Here is a 25730-nt window from a genome sequence, read left to right as displayed (position 1 = left end):
AGAAAGCCTCGAGTGAGCTGCAGGCACGGCCTGCCCCCCGCAGCGCCACCCCTCCCCAAGTGCTTATTTACCAAGCCTCTCCCATACCCCCATGGTGGCAGGTTCTCAAAGGCTCAGGTCTTGGTGTGACCATCCAGTGGCCCCGATGGCGCTTTCTCTTTTATTTCTATTTTTCCAGCAACATCTCCCACAGTCACAAGAGGATGCTTTAGAACCTGATGGCAAGGGTTCAACGCTGGCTCCTTCACTGACGCCTTCGTGACCTTGGGCAACTTGCTCAAGCTCTCCTTGCCATAGAAGCTGCAGCAGAGCACTAGAAGAGCTAACAGATACACTTTATATCCCTGCCGCTTAGCACTACTGTCATTAGCGTTTTCACCAGGTGAGCAGATGGGTGATTTCAGAAACTGAAAAGTCAATCAGGACGATGGTTGTGGCTTGGTTGTTTTTTAAGACCTAGGGTCAGGGACAGACCCCAGGAGCTGCAGAGGTCAACAAAGTTGGTCACTGGCGCTCACACAGCCGTGGCTGGTTCCTGCCCCACTCCCTTCTCCCTCTTGGCTTGTCCTGGGCTGCTGGTGTTTTACCTCAGCCGGAGGCCCTTCAACAACTCGGCCACCTGGCTACTTCCCCCAGATTCATCCACCCTGAGCATTCTTTGCCTTCCACCCTGGAAGAGACCGCAGAATGCCTCGCTCTGGCCTGACTCCCTCAACAGACCTGACACAGTACAGGTATCGTGTGAGGAAGACATGATGCCACTTCCTCAGCCAACTATGTTCTTCTCTAAGTTGGACATAGTTGATTTCAAAAGTGTCTTGGAGCTCTCGTTGCCGTGACACAGAAGCATCAAAGCTGGCCTTAAGAGCAGGGCCCCTGGCGTGCCACTGCCAAAATTCACATCCCGTCTCGGGGGTCTCAAGGCAACTTCCTCACTTCCTCCAAGCCCCGGCGACCCACCTGGGAAACGAGAGCTGCAGCAGTTATGTCTCTGCCTGCTGGTAAGGACTGGGTCAGGACACACAAAAGGGTTTTCCCAGAGCTCAGGCAGACAATGGGGTTGACAGTCACAGGCAACAGGATCACAAGGTCCTTCTTCCGCGCCCAGAATAGAGGGAGGCTCTTTTCCTCATGCCCTCTTCAGCTTCGGGGTCTCTCCACACACAGGCATCATCAGACTGTAAATCCCGATCTGCAGGCTGTCTCTTCTCAGGTGGTGTTAAGAAGTCACGTCTAATGGAACCATGTGTATAAATATGCCACATGGCGATCTACGAGAGGATTTCTCGTGGTTTGGGAACCAGACTAAGGGTTTATGATCAGATATCTACTGAGTGCTAAAAAGAGGAACAGTCATGGCCCTAATAAACCTCAACTACAGGGCCCGAGACAAGCGGCAACAGAAGTAAGACAAGACCTGTCCTTCTGCCCAAACCCTCATGTGGACATGGGGTGGATGATACACTGACAAGCCTGACTCCAAAGTCACCGGCTGCTGCCGTGCTGCTCAGCCTGAGCTGCCTGTGGCCAGTGTGGATGGGAATTGTTCCTGTACCAGATAAGGACCGACCAGTTCTTTCTGAGACTTTAGATGGCTGTGTCTTGACGGCGCCAGCCCTGCCCTTCCCCCCTCCCTGCTTCCAAGACACGTTATCAAACCTACGCAGGGGCTTCTATTTGGGTCACTTCCTTGTGTGGTAATCCCACAGGAGACCTGATGGACTGCTTTCTGGCCTGTTTTCCAGAATCCTACCCAGGAGCGGGCAGGTTGGGAAGATGCCCTACCCGCCATCTTAAACACGTGGTAGGAAGTATGCTTTGTCCATAAAAAACAAAAATAGAAACACAGTGACAAAAGACCACCATGTCATGGTCCTTTTCCATTTTCTTCTCTTTGAGAAACAGGAAATGGCATTTCTACCAAGATCTGATTCTCTGTGCAAAATAAAGGAAAAAATCTGAATGTCTGTGTCTCATTTTCCTGGACCCTTCACTATTTGGTCCCACCTCACTAATCTCATCTTAAAAACACCCCCCCAACTCCCACCCCACACCTGGGTGGCTCAGTTGGTTGGGCATTTGACTCTTGATCTCAGCTCAGGTCTTGATCTCAGGGTTGTGAGTTCAAGCCCCACACTGGAGCCTATTTAAAAAAATTAAAATAAAATAATCATAAAAAAAAAAATCCCTGCCCCAATTAGCTGCTGTCCTCTAGGACCTTAAAGGTCCTAGTGTTTTCACTGCTCTGACCCTCAAATCTCTCTTGGTTCCTGCTCTTCTGCCCCTACTCCAGCCTCCAGCTGCCCCTTTCATGCAGGTCTTCCAGCTGTTTTCAGTTCCAGGAGAGCCTGGACTTGGTTTTATCTTCTCTTCTACAAGTCCTGAGTACACCATCAATGTACACTTTCTGGCTGATTTTAAAATGCCCAAGCTTGACCTTTGTAGAATGTCATTGCTGAGTCATAAAATGATAACAATTCAAGCCTGGAAAGGGCCTCAGATATTCTGTGCCAAGCTCTCTTCCGACAGAGGACTACATCAATGCCTGGGGACCTAACCTGTCCCGGGTCACATATTCAGCAAAAGGCTAGGCAGGGGTGGGAGTTTGGCCCCCAGGTCTGGGTGTTCCTTGACCCTTCTAAGGGCTTGTTAGGGGCCTCATGGGTCAGATAAATGGGAAACCCAGCCTTTGCAAGCCAGGTGATAGAGCCCTCCCTCACTTCCCAGAGCCTGAGCATTAAAAGCCATTTAAAACTTACTCTCAGAAGCTTGCTCAGTAAACACGCTCAGTCCTCCAATACTGTGTCTACCCAAACAAACTGCCTATTTACTTTCCAGAAGGTGATGTTGAAAGAAGTTCTTTTCAAAACTACAGGTGGTTAGCAATGCTTCCCAGGTAGTTTGATGGAGTCGGGTGTATCCCCCAACCATGACCCACATACACAGCGGCAGCTTCCTGAATATATAAGGGGTAAAAGGTGTAAACCCTTCTCTTAAACTGTTATTCTATTGTCAAGGTAGAAATTGAGTCCTCAGGGGAAAATAAGGTGAGCATTCTTAATTCCAAGTTCTCACATCACTGAGTAACTTTACTGCCCCATCTTCCTCCTCCACTGTTTGATCTGCGGCCTGCACTAAGGCCAAATGGCCCATTTTTCAAACCAGTCCTGGCCCAGAGGCTTGAAGGTCGACCTTGAAGAGGCAAAGGCAGTCCTGCGTGCCAAAGGGGTTGTAATATTTGTTAATTCGATGGTTATAACCCTTAGCCAAGCTCCCATTTTCCAGCGTGGGTCTACTATTTCCTCCCTTGCACTGTTTTGCTCTGTAAGAAGAATGCACTTTATCCAAAGACCCTTTGTAAGTCCTGGAAGTCACTGGTCACCCACAGATTTCCTAAAGGGATAATCTGCGTATCCTAGAGCAAAAAGGAAGTATTTTCCAGTTGCCTAAATGAATATTAATGAATGGATATTCCGTAAACCTTTGGGGACACACAACGAAACCTCTAGAAGGGGAATTACCATCAAAGCCCAAGCCCCCTGCCCAGGAGGCATCTGTACATCTCAGATTGTTTCAGAGGCATAATTTTCAAGGTTTGGCATCCATGAGAAAGGTTTTCTAGGACTCTGTTTTTCTGAAGAGTCTAAGTTCAGAAAGCTGACACCCAAATATAAATTACATGGTGGTTCCCATATTTTGGAAGTGGGTTCCTGTGATTATGAGCCTGGTTCTAGCTCAGCAGACTGCCAGATAAGGACTAGGCATGCAGACCACGCATCCCAGGATCAGAGGTGGGGAGAAAAGTTTACTAGGGCTATCACCTGTGCCTTGTTCTGCGGTACTCCAGAAAATTCTGCTGAGCTACTTCTAAGGAGCAGCAAGGTCATCCTAGGAGGAGCTGCTGTGGCTTTATAGCTCCAGTGCCCATAGCCTCTGGAAGCCATTCTGCATTCTTACATAAACGCCACCCCCCATACCCCCAAGCCCCGCTCTCCAACAGTAAAAGCCCTTTCAATAAGGAACAGCCAGATCTGTTCCACAGAGCACAGGAAAAACATGATAAACCGAGTCACACAGCCTTGGCTGTAAACATATTCTTACACAAGATTTCTACAGCTTCGTATAAACAAAACATGAGCTATTAACCACTTGCAGAACAACAACCAAAAAAAAAAAAAAAAAAAAAGCGCCGGGTTTCCTGCAATTAAGCTGCAATGTTTTACAGTGTAATTTTATTTATAACTGAAAAAGAGTAAATAAATAAATATATAAAAAGTCCAACAGACCCCTCCTGCCAAAGGCTTATTCTGCAAATTAAGTTTGCAGCCATAAAACCTGTGCCAGCTGGAACCTTTCCCCGGTGCTCCGCGGCACAGGCGGCCAATGCAGGTACATGGTGGAGAGAAAACAAAGTAGGGCATTTTCCACCTTTAGCCAGGGATGTTAATTGAACTTTGGCAAATGTTTAAAGATTTCTCTCTCCATGTTCAAGAAAGAATTAAAAACAGTTGAGCTGAGGGAAAATGAACATCTGTTACTGACTTACACTCATAACCACAATGAAAAACATTCAATAATTAAAGCAACCTTGCTTCCCAGCTAGTTAGATCTGTAATCTTGGGTTAAAAATATAAATGCAGAGGCTCCTTATTGTCTTCAAGGCTTTCTTCTTACGGCTGCTTGTAAAAAAGGTAGTTTATGCTGGGCTGCATTTTTCTTCCCTTGGAAAAACAATATCAGGAAACAGATTTGCGTAGAAAGATAGGGGATGACAACAGAAAGCACCTACGCAATTGAGGCTGGTTTTATGAAGCTATGAAACAGTAGTCAAGAAGTGTTTTATATTTGGGAGTTAAATACACTTTACAGCTGTGTAAAAAACCAGAGCCATTTTGGGCTGAACATAAACATTCCAATGTCTACGAGGTTTACTTATGTTGAGCAAGCCAGGCAGGTTTCTATCAACTTGGAGGGATTTGTGTGTTCCAGAGAACGGCGTTGAAAAGCCTTCCACATCAAGTCATTTCCCCTTCGACATGCAGAAATTTCATCAAGAAAATCCAATTTACTCCCGTATGTGCACCCTGGCTCTTAAACCAACCTCCTAACTGGTCTACCAGTAGCCTCCAGTCTCCTGCCCTCCAACCTGTCCTCCTTCCACAGCCAGACATTCTCCTAAAGATCCGCAGTCTGTCACGTCGCTCTTCTTTGACTGCAGTAGTTACCTCTTGTACTAAAAATGCCTTCCTGCTGCCAACTCTATAAAACACCAGTTCCCTAGTCCAGCATTGAAGGCTGTTATATCTGTGTGTCCATGCCGCGACTCTCACACACCAACCAAGAGGGTGTGTGTATACTATGGTCCCCACACCACCTTCCTGTCGTCTGAAAAGATCTGGGGAACTGGAATCCATAACACAACAGCCACTCCACCTCATATCCATTACCTGAGCTCATCCCTGAGGGCCTCTCTCCAATGCTCTGTTTCCCCAGGTAACTGAATATGAATTGGAGTGTCCCCAGGTAGAAGGGACTGCTCCTTTCTTTGACAATGACAACACTTGATTTTAGGCTCTTAGGTTCAGGGTCTTCTAGGCGCCTTACTTACACACTTGTCTTCCTCTGCAGCTAGATTCTGGTCCCCTGGAGGGCAGGGATTCCTTTCTCATCTTTCATCCCCTCCCCACGGCACTCAGAACTGGGTCTTCCAGGAAGAGTCTTTAGACCTGGGTCCTTGGTTGTCGCTCTCTTAGAGAGCTGGTGGAATGGTTTCTGATGCTTGTCTGACAGGCTGCTGCTACGGTAGATGCAGAGACTCTGATGTCATTATGAGGTGGGCTACAAACTCTCACACTCGCTTTGGCCAACGGAATGCGTAATTTGGTTTGCCAGGCATGGGTTCTAACTAGAATGGTAGTCTTCATTAGTCCCTTTTCTTGGTCAGGCCAAGAGGGAATTCACTGCTATCCATCAGTTAACATTGTTCTGGAAGTGTCTTAAAACGCGGCCTCACCTTGGAAGGTACCCATGAGCTCCAGCCAGCTCTGGCCCCATTCCCACACCATGGACCCACTTGGGTGAAGATGATGGAAAAATCCCCAGGGAGGGTAGACCAGAGGGCAGAAAACTGTTATACTCTAGTAGAACATGAGGCTCTTTTTTACTTTTTTGAGGTTTTGGAAAAGAAGTCTAGATGGTTTTCTTTCGAAGTGGTATTGGTTCAGCACACCTCTCCCTTCCTTTGCTGCCCCCTCAGGAACGAAAACCAGAAGTACTGAGGGAGCTATGATGTTATTCCTGGCCTCAACAAGAGCGGGAAGTACCATAAATCTCTCAAGAAAGCCGAGGCTCATGGGATTTCCAGAACCAATCCACTGATTTACGAGGATCAGATCATTCAGACAGACATCTGAGTCTTAGGTCCTTATGAAAAACACTAGTATGTGGCAACATTCCTGTCATTTAGGAAAAGGCTATTCTTTCAAGGTTCCCCACTTATTAGAACTATGCCTAACATGGAGAGAAAAACATCAAAGACGCACAGCCTGAGTCAGGCCAGTCAGCAAACCTTTCCTTTAATTTTAGAATGACTTATCTGGGAAAACTGCTGGTGGTTCAGCACAACAGGGGTTTTGCATCTGGGCAGGAATGCTGCTCTAATCGCCTTCAGGTCATCACGACTGGCCTTGGCAAATATGAAACAGTAGAGGTTCATTTGCAAACCAGGTCCGTGGCTTGATGCTGGCCTGACGGTGGTAGAATCACCTGGAAACCACTAGAAGCTCCCAATTCCTGGCTCTCCTTGTTACGTTTGACAAAATTTAGAGTGGATCCCAGGGATCCATATCTTTAGGATGCTCCCAGACCAGGAAAAATTGGAGAACTACTGAAATACAGACTATCATGATAGAGATAGTCAGTGATTTAAGATAATGTCTTGGTTCTGAAAGAGAGTACTTGACTGTATACTGTCCCCGAAAACCTGTTCCTGCCCCACCGTGCCCAGGAAATGGCACCATCACCCACTCAGTTGTTCTGACAAGGAACCCAGGAGTCACTCCTGCCTTACCCTCTCCCTCCGCTCCTGGAACTCCTGTAGGATCTACCTCCCAACACCCCATGTCCCTCCACACTCCACCCTATGCCCCTGTCCTGTCGCTGCTGCCTCTCCTGGGGGGCTGCAGCAGATACCAACTCCCCTTTTGCCATTCTCTGCCTGTCTCCCAAAAGTCATTAATCAGTCAGAATCATCTTTTAAAAATGTACGGCAAACCATGACATTACCTGTGTAAAAATCCTCCAGCGGTTTCCGGTTATACTTAAAAAAAGCGGGGAGGGGGGGGGCTGAGGGGGCAAACTCTTGCCAGCGGGGCATTTTTCTCCCTCCCTACCCATATGAACCATACACCTTCTTTTTCTTCATCTAAGATGTACTGATCTTTATTTATTTATTTATTATTATTATTTTTAAGTATTTTATTTATTTATTTGACACAGAGAGAGAGAGAGAACAAGTAGGTAGAGAGGTAGGCAGAGAGAGAGGGGAAAGCAGGCTCCTCCCTGAGCAGAGAGCCTGATGTGGGGCTCAATCCCAGGACCCTGAGACCATGACCTGAGCTGAAAGCAGAGGCTTAACCCACTGAGCCACTCAGGTGCCCCTAAGATGTACTGATTTTTAAAACTCAGAGTGAGTATCAGTGCTTTCAAGAAGTCCTCTGTGACGCCTCCCTCCAAGGCTGGGTTAGGTGTCCCTTCCTTCTGTGTACACACCATACTTGTCTTCATCAAGGAGCTTTGCATTTTTAATGAGTTTCATCATCTGTCTCTTCCTCACTTGTCTCTGGGCTCCTTGAGGATGGGGGTTATGGCTTTTATCTTGGCACATAAGTCTGGCACATAGTACACACTCAAGTGTTTGTTCTGTGAATCAACAAGGATACCCCTCCTAGTTATTCCTGGAAAATAGTCATCCTAGAGGATGAGGGTGCACTAAGCACTGCTGAAGGGTATATAAATGAATCACATTTCTTATTTCCAGGGGTCACAGAGGAGAGCAACCAGGAGTGCGCTTTGGAAAAAGGCAGACCTGGGTTAAGATCCAGTCACCCAAACACATCAACAGCATGCCCTTGGCACGTTACTTAACATCTCTGACCTCTCAGTTTCCACTACAAATGTAAAATGGGGATGTGAAAAATGTGCTTAGCCAAGGGCAAAGCACATTCTAGGCATCCCCACTTGGAGACCAACGTTGTTACTCCTTTCTTTTTTTTGGAACCCAACACAGCGCTTGAATTCACAACTCTGAGCTAAGATCAAGAGTCAGATGCTTAACAGATGAGCCCTCCAGGCGCTCTTGATATTCTTCTCTTTCTTCTAGGCGGGAGCATCACGGGTAACTCTAATGCCCCTTGCCAAGCTGGGGTAGAGATCAGAGGATCTTTCTTCCACGGTTTTCATGACTATTCTATTCCATAAGTCCTATCTCTTGATCTGTTTTTCTCCTTGGGTGATCTGTTTTAACAGAATTTGCAGGGCGCCTGATTGGCTTAGTTAGTGGAACATGTGACTCTTGATCTCGGGGTCATGAGTTTGACACCCATGTTCGGTGTAGAGATTACTAAACAAACAAACATCATTTCTTAAAAGAACAGGCTACTGGCAGTAAAGTTCAGTCATCTGATTCCACTCCATTCAGGGGAGACTCTCACGGGTGACTCAGACACGCCTTACCCCTTCTGCCCTTCTCCCTCCAGTGGGCACATTTCCACTGTCCAGTGTGACTAACACTACCGTCCTTATAACTGCCCGTACTCTGCTAAGTACCTAAAGTGGGAGGAACGCTGGGTTAAAAGTCTGAACCCTCTCTTTCTCTCTGGGTAAGTTTTGCCAGCCTCTGTTTCTTAAAATGTCAAGCATTAAACTGCTTTTATCTCAGTAATTAATAATTAGCTTTGGCAAGCAAGAAAGAAAAAGGAACAGCTGGATCATTCTCGAAAGTGTATTGTAATAACGAAGTCCGAAGAGTGCGCTAGGCTTAAAATGCAAGGAGGTGGCAAGGCTGCATAGATGCCAATAAAGCAGAAATTCCCAGCTGGGGGGCTTTCCTCGATTGACAGAGTCAGTGGGAGAGTCTCCATTACTCTTCCCGGACAGGGGTCTGTGCCCTGGGGCGGACAACCGGTCTCCACAATGGTCGCTCTATACGTGAAAGCCCTTCAAGACTAGAGGCAGTCTTTTCTACTGCCGTGTTTTAGCTTGGAAATCCCAGCTAGTGATGACTTTATGGGTTTGTACGGTCTAGACAAGAGGGTTACTCTTTGGTGAAATTGCTCCTCAGGGAGGTTACCGTAAAAATTCCCATACTACTAATTACCATGCCGAAGGACAGGCTACCGAGAGGACGCTGGCCTTTGGCAGAGGCTGCGGTTGGAAACCCAGTACTCCCAAGCTTTATCACCGACTATGTTTATTTTCTTCCTTGTCAAAACAAGGACAGGAAAAGGGGACAAGAACCCTAGTGAGAAAAATCAACTCAAGGTAATAAGGGAGGACAAAGAAAGAAGGCTGCCCACACAGCTCTGACCTAGAAGACGGGGCTTGCTTGGAGAAACAGGGGAAAGCTGACCCTTTTCCTGCTTTATGTTTTCTACGTAGGTTGTTTCGACTTTCTCTGCATCTTTGGACCATTGCAACAGGGTGTGTAAAGATACAGTGGTCCAGACTACGTATATGGGGAAAATGCGTCCCAAAATACTACAGCTGTGGTGCTAAAATCCGGAGGAACTCACAACTATTTTGACCTTAGGTTTTACGGACAGATAGAGGTAGGGGGCTGTATGCTCTCCTGCGAAACTTGGAAGAAATCATTTTCACCTACTCCAGGACCAAGCCAAGAGAAAACACCTGTCTAGAAAGCCTGGGACTCTGGTTAGCTACCTCTTTGGGAGGAAAAACGGGTTTCTGGGAAGGGAACTCAGTAAGATTGGGAAGATGAATGTGTTACGGCAAGATTGAGGCCATTCGGAGTACTTCAGGGACAGGCACTTTTAACTGTTTCCTGCGTAATCTTATTTTCACAGACCTCGATCCCCTTGGGATCTTGGCCGAGCCAGAGGAAAGCAATGCTTCAGGAGGCCAATCAGCCCCGATGTGTTCACCAGAGCTTCACCATCTCTCTCCAGAGAGACTGAGGGACCATAATACCTGTTGTTTGGTATTCAGCTAGCATCAAGGTCATGGTCCTGGGATGCAGTCAAGTCAATTGCCCCGCATGGGAATGAAGCCCAGGGCCTGAGGCTTAGTGACACCATGCCAGGGTCATCTGAAGTAACTTCAAGACACAGAGTTCCAGATGGTGAGCATCACGAACCCAGGGCAAGACGGTCTACCTCACAAGACTGTAAGGAACCAGCACATAGACCTGATTGTTTCGTATCTTCCTCTGTCAATGAGAAGAACCAATGACAACTATTAATTGGGCAACTAGGTAACAATCTGGTTTATGACACTAATAAATTCAGGCCACCCAGAACGCTTTCGAGACAAGAACCTGACATTGCTCCGAAGGAATCATAAATTGCCATCTTCTGGAACATGACAAGAGAGGCAAAATGTTCTGAGAAACTATCCACTCACTTTTGACTCCTGCCACCTTTCCAAAATATACAATCATATAATAGAAAATACAGACAAAGTGAACAGAAATTCTAGGAGGCTGTGAGATGCTATTTTAAGAGTCACTGCTACCGTGAACATGAAGCTCCTTTCAAGTTTATATATAGCATAATTCATCTTCCAGCTTGCCCTCCTTGCTTGACAGAATCAAAGGGACAAAGCTCCTCACTCTACCACATTGACAGCTTTAGCTCAATGGTTCCCACCTGACAAAGGACGAGCTTTCTAGACCTGGCAAACCTTCCTCTTCTGGTGACGCCAGGAAACAGATCTTTGTAGAGAAGCAAAGACAGGGAGGAAAAAAAGAAATCCTTTCTATTAAGTTTATTACTGATTCATTTTAGGAAACATGGCTCTATAGATTATTTACATGTGTGTTAGCTGGATTCTACCTTTTAATTTGCCGTGTACTTGCCAAGTATCATGTATTAATGATCAATGGTGTACACATGCTTCTGTAATGTAAGCTTCTTATGTAGCTATCCCAGAACCTCACATTTATTTCTGAAGAGAATTTTAAAATCCCAATTTTTAGATTTGCAGTTACTTCATAATTTTAATTTTACGGGTTTGGTTTCCAAAAGGGCTTATTCATTTCTGGGGGTGGGGGAACTCAAAAAAAACAACCAACCCTCCAGACTGTGGTGCGTTGTCCACAGGTGGTAGTAGGGACCCACCTGGTCTGTCACAACCAACTCCAGGCCAGGCCCCTCTGGCAGGTCACTCGCAACTGAGCTGCAACGTTTTAATTTTATGCTTTTAAAAGTTAATGATTTGTCAAGTTTTGTTAGTCTTAAGAAAATAATTTCCTTTAGGTACAGCCTAGCATATTCTAAATCACACACACATATATTACTAAAACCAAGTGGATTTAATTAAACAATTTTTTTCAAAGACTATTTCCTTTTAATGGCAGTGAAATTCTGTTCATAGCATCTGAATGCTCCGCCAAAATTAACTTTATTGAGTTGAATTTTAGGGAGACTTCCCCCCCCCCCCCATGGGATGAGACTTTCAACATGATTACGGTTTAGAATTTTATGGAATTTTACAGAGCAGTCACCTAAGGGGATGGTACGGGGGCATGTTCAAGATATAGGATCATGATTGTGTTCCAAAAACATCACCCAGAATGGAGTGCCTGGCACTGGCCCTCGTATTTATGAGTTTACAGGAGTTCAGCTGAAATAATGCGGCATGGTTCTGCCTGGTGGACAGAAATGGGAACACAGCATCCAATGGAAAAAGCATGTTGAGGTCCTTCCCACCCCTGAATTTAAGATTGTATGCAATTGTTTTCTTGTCAAACACTGTGACTAGAATTTTTACCGTGCAGTTACATAGCCTATAAAAAGCTTGAGAAATCTCACACAGAAACACTTTTTTTTTTTTTTTAACTATTTGCTACAAGAGAAATCTGCTTTATACATGTTTTTCTTGTTATTTGGTATTTCTTGTTATTAGGGCAATTTTGAAAACTGTATCCATTTTAAAACTAAAAATCCCCCCGACCAAGGCTGGAAAGAGACATCTTAGTTGGCTGACAATGGTAGGCACTCTCTAGCTACTTTAGTTTATTCAAAATTATTGGACAAAAGGAAACCGGTTTCTCTGAATGAATGACTTGTTCTCGGGGCTATAATCATCTGGAACACCTTGGCTGCCTTTTTTGTCTTTAGGGGGGAAAAAAGTAATAACTGGGTGCCTACGTAGAAAATATAGCACATCATGGCAGAGTTAAATCTCAAATTCCTACACAGCTGTCCCCCAACCAACTTCAGTTTCTCGGGGATGATTTTTGATGTGTGTTTCCATGCCAAAGAGAGCCTGAATTGGCTAGGTTTAAAGAAACAAACAACTTATTGAGCCCAGAGGAGTATGAAAGCCATCTTTGATCTGGTTAAGATCAAGCCAACTCATTTTTGGTCTGATGGATATAAAGCGACACAGGTTTCCAAGGAGGAGCGACATAAACTTGGTGGCAAGCTGCTAGAAACTTGTGTGTCCCTAGCACCAAATTGGGTCTGGTAACTTTGGGTACTAAAGGTAGCGGAACTTTCTCCCTTCCTGTCAAATCCCACTTTCTTTTTAGTGCATCTCCAAGAAGTCTGCACAAAGCCCTGGGACAGGAGCAAGGAGATTCTGTACCTTGACTTTCTCGCAGGCACAAATTAGCTGACTGCTTTCCCATTTTTCTGCAGATTCTTTAACACTGTGCAGCTGGTCATGCCTGGGGATCATTTTATTTTGAAAACTAGACCCACATGGAAAAGACATTAAAATAAGTTTGCTGCCGTGACACCCGTGAAGATGAAAGGGCTTCTCTGATTTTAATATGCTGTATTTTAGGTGGGAGGGAAAAAAAAAAGCCTTCTTTGGATACACAGCCATTTGGCCGGGCTGAAAATTCATCAGGTGTTAAATCCCCATCGCCTTCGCGGCAGAGGTGTCCGGGAGCGCCGCGCGTTTGTTTATTCATGTTTCCAGCGGAATCGGCACCGTTTTCCAGGCTTACAATCCATTGCTCTCTTTAGCACTCTGATTTCGGCTCTGGAACTTATTTTTCCAAGGGAAATTACTGAGAAGTGTGCACTGATGGGTGCTGGCATACGAGTGAGCTCTGGACCTTGGCTTAAAGAGACTGCACTTTTTTGGGGGGGGTGGGTAGGGGAGCACAGCACAGTCTTCATGTGTGCCCTTTGAAATAACTTTATCTTGTGATCTCTCCTGATATTTTTTTGGCAGGTGCAGAGATCCCTGCTGGGACAAAGAGAAAGCAACTCCTATGGAGAACCAAAGCCTTGCTACGAAGCGTTTCCTGCAAGAGGTGAAAGAGGACTGTCAAGACTTTTTAGATTTCCTGTGGGAATTCTTAATAGCGGACATACTATTTTTCTTGAGTTCAATTAAACAACACAGTTAAGAGTAGAGAAGAAATTCTGGTTTAAAACTATGTTAAATGTCCACAGTTAAGCAAGGTATTGCTAAAATGGTAGGCCTCAAGAATATTTTCATTGGAAGGTAAACCATAGACAGCTCTGTCACTGCAAATATGACATCAGAAGATAAGCCGCTTTTGAGGGCTGCTCAGGATAGAAACTTTTTCTTTTTTTTTTTAAGAGTTTCAGAGGATAAAACTAAGCCACTTTAATTTTCTTCCCTGAAAAATTCTCAACACAATGAACCACTTTTTATCTCACAGGAAGCAAAATGTTTTGGCAATGGAAGATCCAGATGCTAGAATTTTCTATCAGGAATCCTTTTAGTCCTTAACCAATTCTAACTGTGACCTAAGACCAAGCGTCTGACAACTAGTTCTGCTTGGTCTCCCCTTCTTTCTTCTTTTCTCCCCGCTTTATTTCTTCCCTTGGTATGCACGGGCACTGTTTCATTTGACCATGCTATTGATTCCTCAGTGTTCCTAAGAAAGCTGAGGACTTGGGATTCCACTTACTGTCTGTCTTCAATGGAGAGGAAATTCCAGAGATTTTAGTACCTCAAGGACCCACTGCATGTATTTACCTCCTTTGTTCTTAAATGAATTGTTTACAGCAGAGGAAATGCTATTTGCTCCCTCAAGCGTGGGTGGAAACTGGGCTCCCAGTCCCCATTTCTGCCCGGAGCCACTGATTCTTTTTTAACATAATAAGCAAGCACGTCCAGAGCGCAATGCACAGACCTCAAGTGTTTAACTGAGAAGTCTAACAAATGGATCCGTTTGGGTAACCAACATCTCAGTCAAGATATGGAAAATATCATACCAGAAAGTTCTCTTGTACACACACCCCTATCTCCATGCTCCCTGAGTCAACCGCTGTTCTGAGGTCTGTCTCCACAAACCGGTTTGCCTGTGGCTGACTTTCTTGCATACTCTGCCTCCTCTCACTCAGTGTAGTTTTTTCTTTAAGATTCATCTATGTTTGTTCGGTGTAACATTACTCTGTTCCTTTTTATCGCCAACTCTGCAGGCCACTGTATGGACAGATCTCGATTTGTTTATCCACTTACCTACAAGTGAATTAACCTTCTGGGTTTTTTGTGACTAGAGCTGCTCTGTGCATCCTTGCACTTGTCTTTTGTGGACTTGGTTTCACTTCCCTTGGGTAAGTTCCTGGAGTCGAATTGCCAGGCCAACTGCACTTTGGCTTTGGAGCCCCAAAGAAGCTATGTAATCTGAGAGCATCTCATTCCCCTCAACTGGGTGGAGGAACAGTGACCTCTGATGCTCTCTCCCCTCTTCAGGGCAGCTCTGAGGATGTTCTCTGCCCTTCAGAGAAAGGAGAGCAGGGAATTTCTAAGATGCTGTAGTCAAAATTCACCTGGTCCTAAAGACCTTGAGATGACCTTTATGTAGCCCTATGACCTAGATATATCTTATTAGTGCAATGTTTAGTTCTGCCACATCATGAAGGCCCTGAAAATGAAAAGCCGCTCAAAGTGGGTGGGGCCAAGGGGCGCCCCCACCTCCGACTGCAGTGGTGGCTGGGCCTGTGTGGCCATTTCCTTTAAGAAGAGAGGGGACAGAGCTCATAAGGAGAGTGTGCATTGTTGGAAACATTCAATATCCCATTTTCATCGTGCTTTGAATTTCCACAATTAAAAGGGCTATTCTCATTACATTAACCAAAATAACAAAACAAGATCTAAAATCCGTGAACCAGCTAACTCTTTACTTCTACCATCCCTGGTCATAAAGCAGTTATCATAAATGTCCCCATATTAATAATGTAGACTGTCATTTTTGTTTTCGGATAGGACACCCCCCCTTCCTTCAGAAAATGGGCCTCTGCCCAGAGCAGGTCATTAGCAAGTACCACCTGTAATGCACATTCCTGGAAGCAGCTTTTTCTGAGGTTAGCGCAGACCAAAAATAAACATGCACGAGCACCCTGGCTGGGGCTGGTGAGATACTGTCTGCCCGAAAGGACTCAGTTAAGAGCAGAAAGTGTTTTCTTAGTTTGGAATGTGCTATTCCAGAGACTTCAAGAAGCCCTAACTAGATTGCCTGCATCAGTGCTTCCCACCACTGCCAGCCGACAGTTCCGGAACATATGGGGCTTCTCTACCCCTGTATGTTCTTCTGCAGGGTCAGGCCCCTCCAAAGCCAAGCTCCTTTCTGAGCTGGTGGTTTCAGGAGAGACAGTGTTAACACAAGGAGATCCTGCCATCCTGCTTTCTAGTTCATTCATCTTCACAGTGAGGTAGGATTGCCTCCCACGTACAGATACGGAAATGGAGACTTGGAAAAACTTAAGGCCAACACTCTCTCCAGCAGGAGAACCGAGATTTGAATTCAGATCCCTCTGATGCTTAAGGTTCTCTTCCCTTTACTTCTACATTCCCAGAGTTTTGAAAGATGATCCAGAAAAACCCAGATTCACTAACACCTTTTGTTAACATACCCAAGGTCTGATCACTAAAATTCCCTAAGCTGACATTCGGTAATGATCATGGAGTAGAAAACTGTCTGCCCCAGGTCACTTTCCCACTGATCTCATCTCATTCCAGCTCCTCTGGAATTTACATTTGCCTTATAGAATCTAAGACATTTTATGAGTGTGCATATACAGCTTGTAACTGTGCTAAAATGGCACAGAGGGAATGGCGCTGTTTGTATCTCTCTCGTCTTACTAATCACCCATGCTGATAATTTAGGCCATCTGTGCTTATGTCATGTTCATTACATGTCTGTCCTACAAGTCTATAACTAAAAGATGTAAGTTCTACTCCATAAGCGCTAGGCCTTACACTTTTCTGTACCCACAAGACCTGGCACAGCACCTCTAACAAAGGAGATACTTAGTAAATTATGTCAGATGATAAGATGCCGAGTCCTGGTGCTGCGGAAAACAGCAGCCATGCCATCTGGGAACCACTTGAACTTGGGCAAGGTGTCATGTAAATGAGACTTAGTTTCTTTTGTCTTTAAAGTGGGATTGATAATGGTGAATGTGAATGCTTTCCTGCACTATAAAGCGCTACAAAGATCTAATCTATTATTATTACAGATCACCAAGTTGACTGTTTTCTTCCAGCCAAGAAAGAGTTTTGTTTAGAAATCTAGATGTCTTATAAGTTGTGTAGTTATGGAAAAGTAATCGAAATACTATTTTGTTCTTGCCATCCTTACTCTACCAACACTTTGAGAGGCAAGAGGAGATGAAAAACAAGTTGCCACAAGCAATGGTGGGGAAGGAAGCAGAACTGGCCCCAAGATGGGAGCCTGATCCTCAGGAAGCAGGATAACGGTTTTACGAGTCAATCAAAAAAGATGATGGAAGAACAATGATTAGACCAAATTAGTATGTAAACAAACAAGCAAAAAAACCCATGGGCCAGGAAAGGGTGTGTTCCTGATCCTGAACAGAACGCAGGCCAGACGGAATGGCAACATCTTGTCATTCTCCGGCACAAGACAGCACTTTATGTGAAAAGGCAAATGGGAATCTAGGCCGCTTTCCTAACAGGAAGATTTGGGGGAATGTTTCTTTGGCGTGGCCTAGATGGTCAGCTCTTTAGGGCAGGACCTGTGCCAACGACCAAACAATGGCTTCAGGCATTCATAAGTAGGTCACAGAATTCAGTCTTGCTGAAATATTTGGCTTTTCTTTCTCGTTTTCCACCATAAAACAGAATAGGATTTCTCTCCTTAAGGTTTTGCCTTCTATTTCCTCCTCCTCCTGGGGTGGGTGATAGGTTAGTTTAGACTTCACCTTGGTTATCTCTGAGATTTTCTGCTTCTATTAAGCCTACGGAAGTTTATCTTGCCTTCTAAAAATAAGGGCACGGCAGGGCTGGGGAGAGTCCATCTCAACCCCATTTAAACAGTTTCTAAATGTCAAGTAAAATTTTATCAATTTTGTAAGTCTATACTGCACAGTAATTTGCATCCTGAGGGAAAAATTAATACTTTTTAAAAAGACCTGCTGCGGACCAGTAACTCCTGGAAATTTTGAAATCTTATAATCTGAGCAACTTATTGCAAAAGCCATAAAGGAGTGTTAAGGGTCTACTGTAAGGCCAAACAGCAGGAGACACAGAAATATGAAGGGAAATAACACAACATAAAAACTCAAATTATGCATTCATAGATATTATCTGTGACTTCACACTCATTACAGGGAGCCTAAACAAGAAAACAAAAAAAATTGGTTTAATTTCCTTGGGTGCCTTTCTCTGGTTTAATATTTTAATGCCCCCCATCCCCACCGAGTGGGCCAAAATATATATACAAATATTTTCCGGGAGAGACTATGCAATGCTATTATAACCAGAAATCCAGCCAACTCTTTCCATAGCTTCTCCATTAAGACATAAGCGAGCATCTGTTCAGTCCCATTGGACCCATCTCTGGAGTCCTAGCAAGTCGACTACAGTAACCTTTCTCCAGGCAAGGTGGAAATATGTTAACCCAAGCAAGAAAACACACGGCTATGACGACTAGACTGATCACATTTTTAAAAGAGCGCTTTCCCAACTTGGGCTATGGGTTAGAATGATCTAGTTTGAGAGCGCTTTTAAAAACACCCAGTGCCCAAGCCTCACCTACCAAATGATCAGAGTTGGAGCCCAAGTGAAAAGTGGCTTAAATATCCTCCAGGTTTGGGGGAGCGGTGCAGGTGGGGAGGTGCCTGGGTGGGTCAGAGGGTAAAAAATATGACTCTTGATCTTGAGGTCATTTGAGCCCCATGTGTGGCATAGTTTACGTGAAATTAAAAAAAAAAAAAAAGAATCTTCCAGATGATTTTGATGGCGAGTCACTGTTTTAAGAGATTCAGTGGCAAATATGGGGTGGGAGGGGAGTCGGGGGGAGAAGTTACTTCTTTGACTAATCCACAGGCACTATAAGCAATACAATTAGCCAGAGCTAACCCCAGACCTTTCCTACAGGATGACCTCCCTCCTCCAGGAAGAGATAATTAAATTAAGTTGAAGAAGATGAATTCATTAAACTCTTTCTTGGAGGGTGGGGGGCCATCAGTAGTCCTGTCTCAATCTTCCCATCATATACACTAAACAATTGTAGTTATAAAATAAAGCAGACTCACCTTACTGAATGGGAAAAAAGAGAAAAGGAGAAAATCACACCAATTTTCCCATCATATTAAGGGAACCACAATTAACTTTTTTAGAGTAAAAAATACAATTGGGATCATGCTGCACATGTGGTTTTACAACCCACCAATGTGAAAACCTTTCCGTGTCACTACATGGGCCCCTAAACATTGCAGTGAATAACCGCAAAGCAATCCATTGTTTGAAATGGCCATTATTTCCTGGTGACTGAGGCTTGCTTTAGGTTTACTCAGAGACATAATTAGGACCATGATCCCTTGAATGACAAAGTAAGATTAATCTGAGAACTCCTGATAGGATAAACTGTTGGCATAACAGTAAAGAGGAGGCGGGTGGGTAAGGGTGGGGGTCCGATGGGTGGTATCTGACTACCAATGGGTAGCAATTTGACTGATGGAAATACTCCCGCCACGGCTGATTTCAAGACAAACCTTCTAACACCTGGTTTGCAAACCTGAATATTTATTTAACAACTGGCTCTCTGCAATCAGCTTCAGCTCATCCTTAAAGAAAAGCCCAGCTAAACTAAAGTGATCTGCTATTTGAACAGTAGAGTGGTAAAGCGGGAGTTCCGTGAATGAAAGGGAACCACAGTTCCAGTTATCTTAACATTCTGTTGTATTCTGGGTTTGGAGTTGTCAAGTTGGTAACTGAAGCAGCGAGATGGCTGAAGGTCTAGTCCAAGTTTTCTAAAAGGTCTTCTTGTGGCAAGTGCAAGTGCTTTGGAAAGACCATGTTTTTTTTGAATAGACAGAGGTGGGGCTTTGTGAAGTTAACCTTCATTTTTTTTTTTAATTTTTTTTTTTAAGATTTTATTTATTTGACAGAGAGAGATCACAAGTAAGCAGAGAGGCAGGCAGAGAGAGAGAGAGAGAGGAGGAAGCAGACTCCCTGCTGAGCAGAGAGCCCGACATGGGACTCGATCCCAGGACCCTGAGATCATGACCCGAGCCGAAGGCAGTGGCTTAACCCACTGAGCCACCCAGGCGCCCTGAAGTTAACCTTCTTAAAGAAACCTTCTGTTTCTTTATTTTTTTAAAAAGATTTTATTTATTTATCTGACAGACAGGGATCAAGTTGGCAGAGTGGCAGGCAGAGAGAGAGAGGAAGGGAAGCAGGCTCCCCGCTGAGCAGAGAGCCTGATGCAGGGCTTGATCCCAGGACCCTGAGATCATGACCTGAGCTAAAGGCAGAGGGTTAACCCACCGAGCCACCCAGGAGTCCCTGTTTCTTTAATCTGTATATGGGAATAATAATGTCGTCTCAGTTGAGCTGGTTGAGTTGGGATTAAAAACACCATACATCAAGTACACAGTAAAGCGTATAATAAACGCTCTACAAATGTTAGTCGATGTTCCCCCTTAGTGATTACACTCTAGATGTTATTATTTCTAAGGAGATGGGTATGAATTCTTTTGACACTTTATTTGCAGGGAACCTAATGAAGTTGATCTTTAAATTACACATCTTTATGATTTAAACCAGGGGTTGGCAAACTATGGCCTGTGAGTTTTACAAAAACTTCTAGTTTTGAAGAACACACCAAGTTCATTCATTTATAGAGCTCTATGCCCGCTGTCCTGCTCCACGGCAGGATTGAGTCACCGGAACAGAGACCACAGGCCCTAGAAAGCACGAAATAGTTATTATTTGGTCCTTTAAGGAAAAGGTTTGCTAACTCATGATTTAAACCATTCTAACTTTCCTTAAGTGAATACTTTCTTTTATATATACATATACCTAGATATATATATGTGTGTGTGTGTGTGTGTGTGTGTATGTGTATATATATATATTCAAAAAATAAAACTTAGAATGGAAAATGAAAAAGATGAGGAAAAAAGATTCTCCTAGGAGTTAGAAATTGCAAAATACATATTAGGTCCAAGAATACCCGAGAAATACTTGAAACTCCAGGATGAAGCTGAGCTCTAATTTAGTCAAGACAGTATATTTTAAAAAACTATTTTATAAATGAAACTTTCTACAAGAGGACTATTACTTCTGGACCTGGAATATACCTTCAATGTGGAACTTGGAAGAGTGAATTTAGGAGGTAGAAACTTGGAATATTATTTACAACTTGGCAAAGAAAGTGAGCGAAACCACATTAGTCAGGCAAAATAAGCTGATCTCTCTAACTACAGGTAAAATAACATTTCAAACATTGAAAAATGTACACAATCAAAATTGCAGAGGGTAGAGGTTTAAACAACCATTTCCCCTAATTTTTGATGTTTACATGGAACGTTCTTCAAGCAGCAAATAAGTTACCAATGATCCTGACAGACTGAAAATGATACATCTTTACCACAACATAAATTAATTCTCTCAGTGGGAAATTGTTAAAATAGGCAAGGTGTCAGAAAGGTTTCTTTATGTCTGAAGGAAAGGAAATGATTCCATTTCTTCCAAACATTCTTACATGAAAAATAATAAACTCTCACTTTTAAACTGTCTATTTTCATGGGGCTCTATGGCACCCGCTACTAATTGGTGCAGTCACGGTTATCTGGCATTGGCCACGAGTCAGTCCACATTAAGTCAGGTATAAAACACTCTCCAGCATAAAACCACCCCCATAATTCATATTACAGATGAATAAATATTCATAGAAATGCCCAGAAAAGGGATTGCAGAGTTACACTACGTCCTCACAGCATTCCTTAGATTCGCATAGCAAATATTACACAAAGATTCTGGAAAAGTAAATCTTCACAGAATAAAAGAGAAGGGAAATATGGTGGCCGTCTAAAGGATCAGACAAATGCTCGACACAAATAAGCCAATTCAACCTCTATGGGAGTGTGATGCTGATTCTGTTCCTGAAGCTACTAGTTGATAATTCGAGACCATGGGATGAACATTTATTGAATGCTTGGTGTATACACATGCTCTCACATTTAACTCACACAAGAACCTGTATAATGGGTAGTATTAGTGACTTGTAAAGGGAGAAGTACGGATAGGCACTCTGATTGGTCTGTCTCCCATGCCTGTCTTATCTTCAAAATGCCTAATCATGACCAAACACAAGGTGTCTATCAGCCATAGTCCCCCAAACTGCCCTTAGGAAGGGGGTCTCATAATCAACTAAGCTAACTTAAGTCTAACTAAGTCTCACAGTCAACTAAGTTTGGGAAACTTACTAAATCCTCCCCTTGGAGAATAACAATGTACATTAAAGCCATGCATTAAAGAAATCAGTGTACTTTAGTCTGACCCATCACTTCCCCCATCTGATTAGGAAATCTCTTTCTCTCCAACTACTATTTTATGAAGTAGATATTCTGAAGCACAATTTGAGAAATACTACTATAGTCAACCTATCTACCTCCCTTGACAGGAGAAGGCTGAAAGAGAGATCTGCAAACTGTCAGAGAAAATCAACTTTCTTAGCCATAGTCAAGGGGCTGACGCAACAGAGATGATGGTATGATTTTAGGGGGCCTCTCTTTGCTCTCAGGATCAACACAGTGTCTTGATTCCTGCCGAATGCCCTGGTCTCACCTCATGCAGGTCAGCCTGCCTCCTCCTCACAGAGCTTCTGCAAAACGTTCCCTGGTGAGATGTTCCTCCTTTCCCTCTTTACCTACTCGAGTCCTACTTATCTTTCAGGGAAAGCCTTTCCTGAATTTCTGTCAGGATGCTCTTGTATCACCGAGTTTCATGCAGTACTTGTCACGGTTACAAGGTTCTATTTACTTAATGCCTGGTCTAAACTCTGACTGTGGAGCAGGGAAATAGATTCCCTACTTCTCAGATGGGAAAAAGAAGAGGAGGGATCTTTCCAGCCTCCTTGGACTGTCCTTACTCATTCCTGCCCATGGAGTGGGAGCCACAATTTAGTGGCTCTCTGATTTGGGGAGAAGGGGCTGTGTGTACTCATCTCAGAGCCCGTGGGGCACCCAGGTCTGCTTGGCCTCCATGTAAAAGGGGGGTTTGGGAAATAAGTTGAATTCAGGAAAAGACATACTAAGAGAAGCCCAGTGGCTATGGATCCAAGTTCCATTCTGCAGTTTGGCTTTAGTCACTAATAAAGTTGATTTTGATCTTTCCTCTGGCTGCTGTTTAATTTTCCAGTTGCTTCTACATCTGGGAGGGGAAGACAAAGGTGTGCTTGTTGGCCCCCTGGAATGCCAACGCCTTCCACGGGGCCTAACCTCCTTCAGGACAGGAATGAGGTCTCCTTTGGCTCACTATGGTAGCTCAGTACCTGGCACATAGAAGGCACTTATAATTTTTTTTTTTAAACATTTATTGTGGAAAATGCTTAAAATAAGCAAAATAGGGAGAATGGTCTAGTGAACCCCTGTGTACTCGTCACCAAGCACCAACAATAATCACCACATGGCAATCTTGTTTCATCTACTCTTTCACCTGACTGAAGCAAATCCACTTCAGGCTTCACACATGGCAGGCTCAAAAAAAATACCTATAAAACCATTATCACATACTCTATACACAATAATTTATCAGTGATAGAGGGCTAAATCAACAAACTCAGAGAGATCAATGAAGAGTCAGAGAGGCAGTGGGTCAGAATCATTGTTGGTCCCCGGCCCCCTACTTCCCCCAGTGTATCATACGTCGCACTCCCATGCACGCTGTTCCCCAACAACTATCCCCTCCTGCCCCACCCCAGGTGGTAGGGCCAGGCCACTCACCCGTGGGAGTGCTGCTGCGGAATGAAGAGGAGGGGGTGATGGGTGGGGTCACAGGAGGAGTAAGGCTTCCACTGCTGTGGCGTGGCGGAGTGGACACATTCCCTCGAGACACGGAGCTGGACAAGGTCAACGAGAGCTTCGGCTGAATCTTCTTCTTTAGGGACTCCTGCTCTCGGCGGGCAGCATCTGTCATGAATCTGAAGGAACAATGGAAGGTGAGTAACTGGGCCCATCACTAGAGCACGAGGAATGATGGCAGTTTCCCCGAATTTGACAGATGCCCCTCCTTGGGAAAGGGGATTGTTCACGATCTCAAAAACTTGTAACAGATTCCTTTTTCCTACGGGATGAAAGTATCCCACCAAATGCCCAATGAAACAATATTACAGTATTGTTACAGTGTCTTAAAATGTCTGCTTTTATACTTGGAACATGTCTTCCTGTTCCTCACGGGAAGGCCCTATTACTTCCAGAGGCAAACCCTCCTTGTGGGAAACTTGTACACATGCACTATGTCTACACCAGCAGCAGTGCCTTTGGTTAGAAGACGTCCTCTCTCTTGGAAGCTCCTCTCATCTTTCAACTCATAGAAAGCCCACCCATTCTCAGAATTTCCCAGCACTCCCAGGTGGAAAGGGCCTCCTTCATCTGCGGGTGGGTAGGATTTATTGTCCCCACTGCTTCACTGCCACTTAACATATGCGGCCTCCTGAAAACGGATCTTTTTTGTATTACTCCAGATCCTCATCTTGTTATCTGTTTTTTTTTTTAAGATTATTTATTTATTTATTTGACAGGCAGACCACAAGTAGGCAGAGAGGCAGGCAGAGAGAGAGGAGGAAGCAGGCTCCCTGCTGAGCAGAGAGCCCAATGCGGGGCTCGATCCCAGGACCCTGGGATCATTACCTGAGCCGAAGGCAGAGGCTTTAACCCACTGACCCACCCAGGCGCCCCTTGTTATCTAGTTTTTAAAAATTTTCCTGGCCGACTGAAGGTCTTGTCTCCCTACCCATTAGCTGAAAGAAAAGGACACAAATCCCCAGAATTGCGGCTAGGACACTGCCAAGTCCATCTCAGTAAACACTGACAGAATGAAGAAATCTGCCCAAGCAGATTCAAGAAGGGCAGAGAGCAGTACAAGGAGGAAGATGACTGCTAAAGACCGGTTTATGTTGTGATTTTATTACCCATAAAGAGAAAGGCAACTTTTCCTGGTCATTTCACTTTGGACACTTCAAAGTTATCCCTTCCACACTTCTCTTATGTTAGTAACATTCAAACTGTTCTTTTCTCACTGCATAACAGTTCATAAATTCATGTAATACAAGATTCAAAGCAATCTATGCTCTCACCTAAAGAACAAACTTTTTTTCAGACATCATACAATGTTTCTTAAAGTAGGCTCTGAGTCCAACATGGGGCTTGAACTCACGACCCTGAGATCAAGAGTCACATGTTCTACCAACGGAGCTAGCCAAGCTGCCAGCAAACTTTTTTTTTTCTTTTGTTTTTTTGGTATTATTGATAGGCAGGCTTTGTCAGCTGCATTTTTGGAAACCGGCAGAAAGCCTAGTGAACAGAGGGCATGAAAGCATTTAGGGAATGAAATAGGCACCCATGCCTACTGCCTTGTCCTCTGAGCCATGGCCATCATTCTCCCTGTACCCAACACCCCCATCATTATGTTCCATTTTAATACAATTAATCATTAATTAATTCCATTCTACTTAAACAGGGTCATAATGACCCAGTACATTTCACATTCTCTCTAAAAAATTTCTTAGTATTTGTCTTCATTATGCTAGGAATTTTTAAAAGTCAACAGATAGTTTCATTGCCTGGTTTAAAAAAAAAAAACAGCCAACCAAATGCCCAATGAAACAATATTACAGTATTGTTAGTGTCTTAAAATGTCTGCTTTTATACTTGGAACATGGATGGCACATTTCTTGAATGGTGTCTGCAATATAATCTATATATATAATAATCCAGATTTTTATGAAGGGCTGAATGATAATCAAGTTACATGCTTTGCCTTGAGTTCTTAGGTTTTGTGTTAGAAGATGGAGAAGGTTTAAAAAGAAAGGAACAATGCCGCAAAACAGAATTGTGTGCACCTGGTAGCTAGGTACTTATTTATTTTCAGGTGCAAAGTTGGCTCTACTCTTCTGAAAACTGCTTTCCACCATCACCCCCATGCCCCCCAAAATTCTACTCAAAATATGGACTCTCAGAGAAAAGCAAAGAACTAGTGCTTTCTTCTATTATTCCAAGTAGAATTACTAACTAGCACAGTGCCAATCTTCTCCA

The 25730-nt window shown here is 44.0% G+C and overlaps 1 protein-coding gene across 1 annotated transcript in view; it reads right to left on the bottom strand.

The window, feature by feature from the left end:
• Positions 1-25730, bottom strand: part of JAZF1 (JAZF zinc finger 1) — a 322039-nt gene that overhangs the window by 20797 nt on the left and 275512 nt on the right. The window contains exon 3 of the mRNA XM_059396668.1: positions 23421-23617. Within this exon, the coding sequence (XP_059252651.1) occupies positions 23421-23617 (197 nt within the window). The remainder of the gene's footprint in view (positions 1-23420; positions 23618-25730) is intronic.

Source organism: Mustela nigripes, chromosome 4 (assembly GCF_022355385.1).
Source record: "Mustela nigripes isolate SB6536 chromosome 4, MUSNIG.SB6536, whole genome shotgun sequence".
NCBI lineage: Eukaryota > Metazoa > Chordata > Mammalia > Carnivora > Mustelidae > Mustela > Mustela nigripes.
Note: the sequence above shows the minus strand (reverse complement) of the source record. Positions and strands in the feature narration are given on the sequence as shown.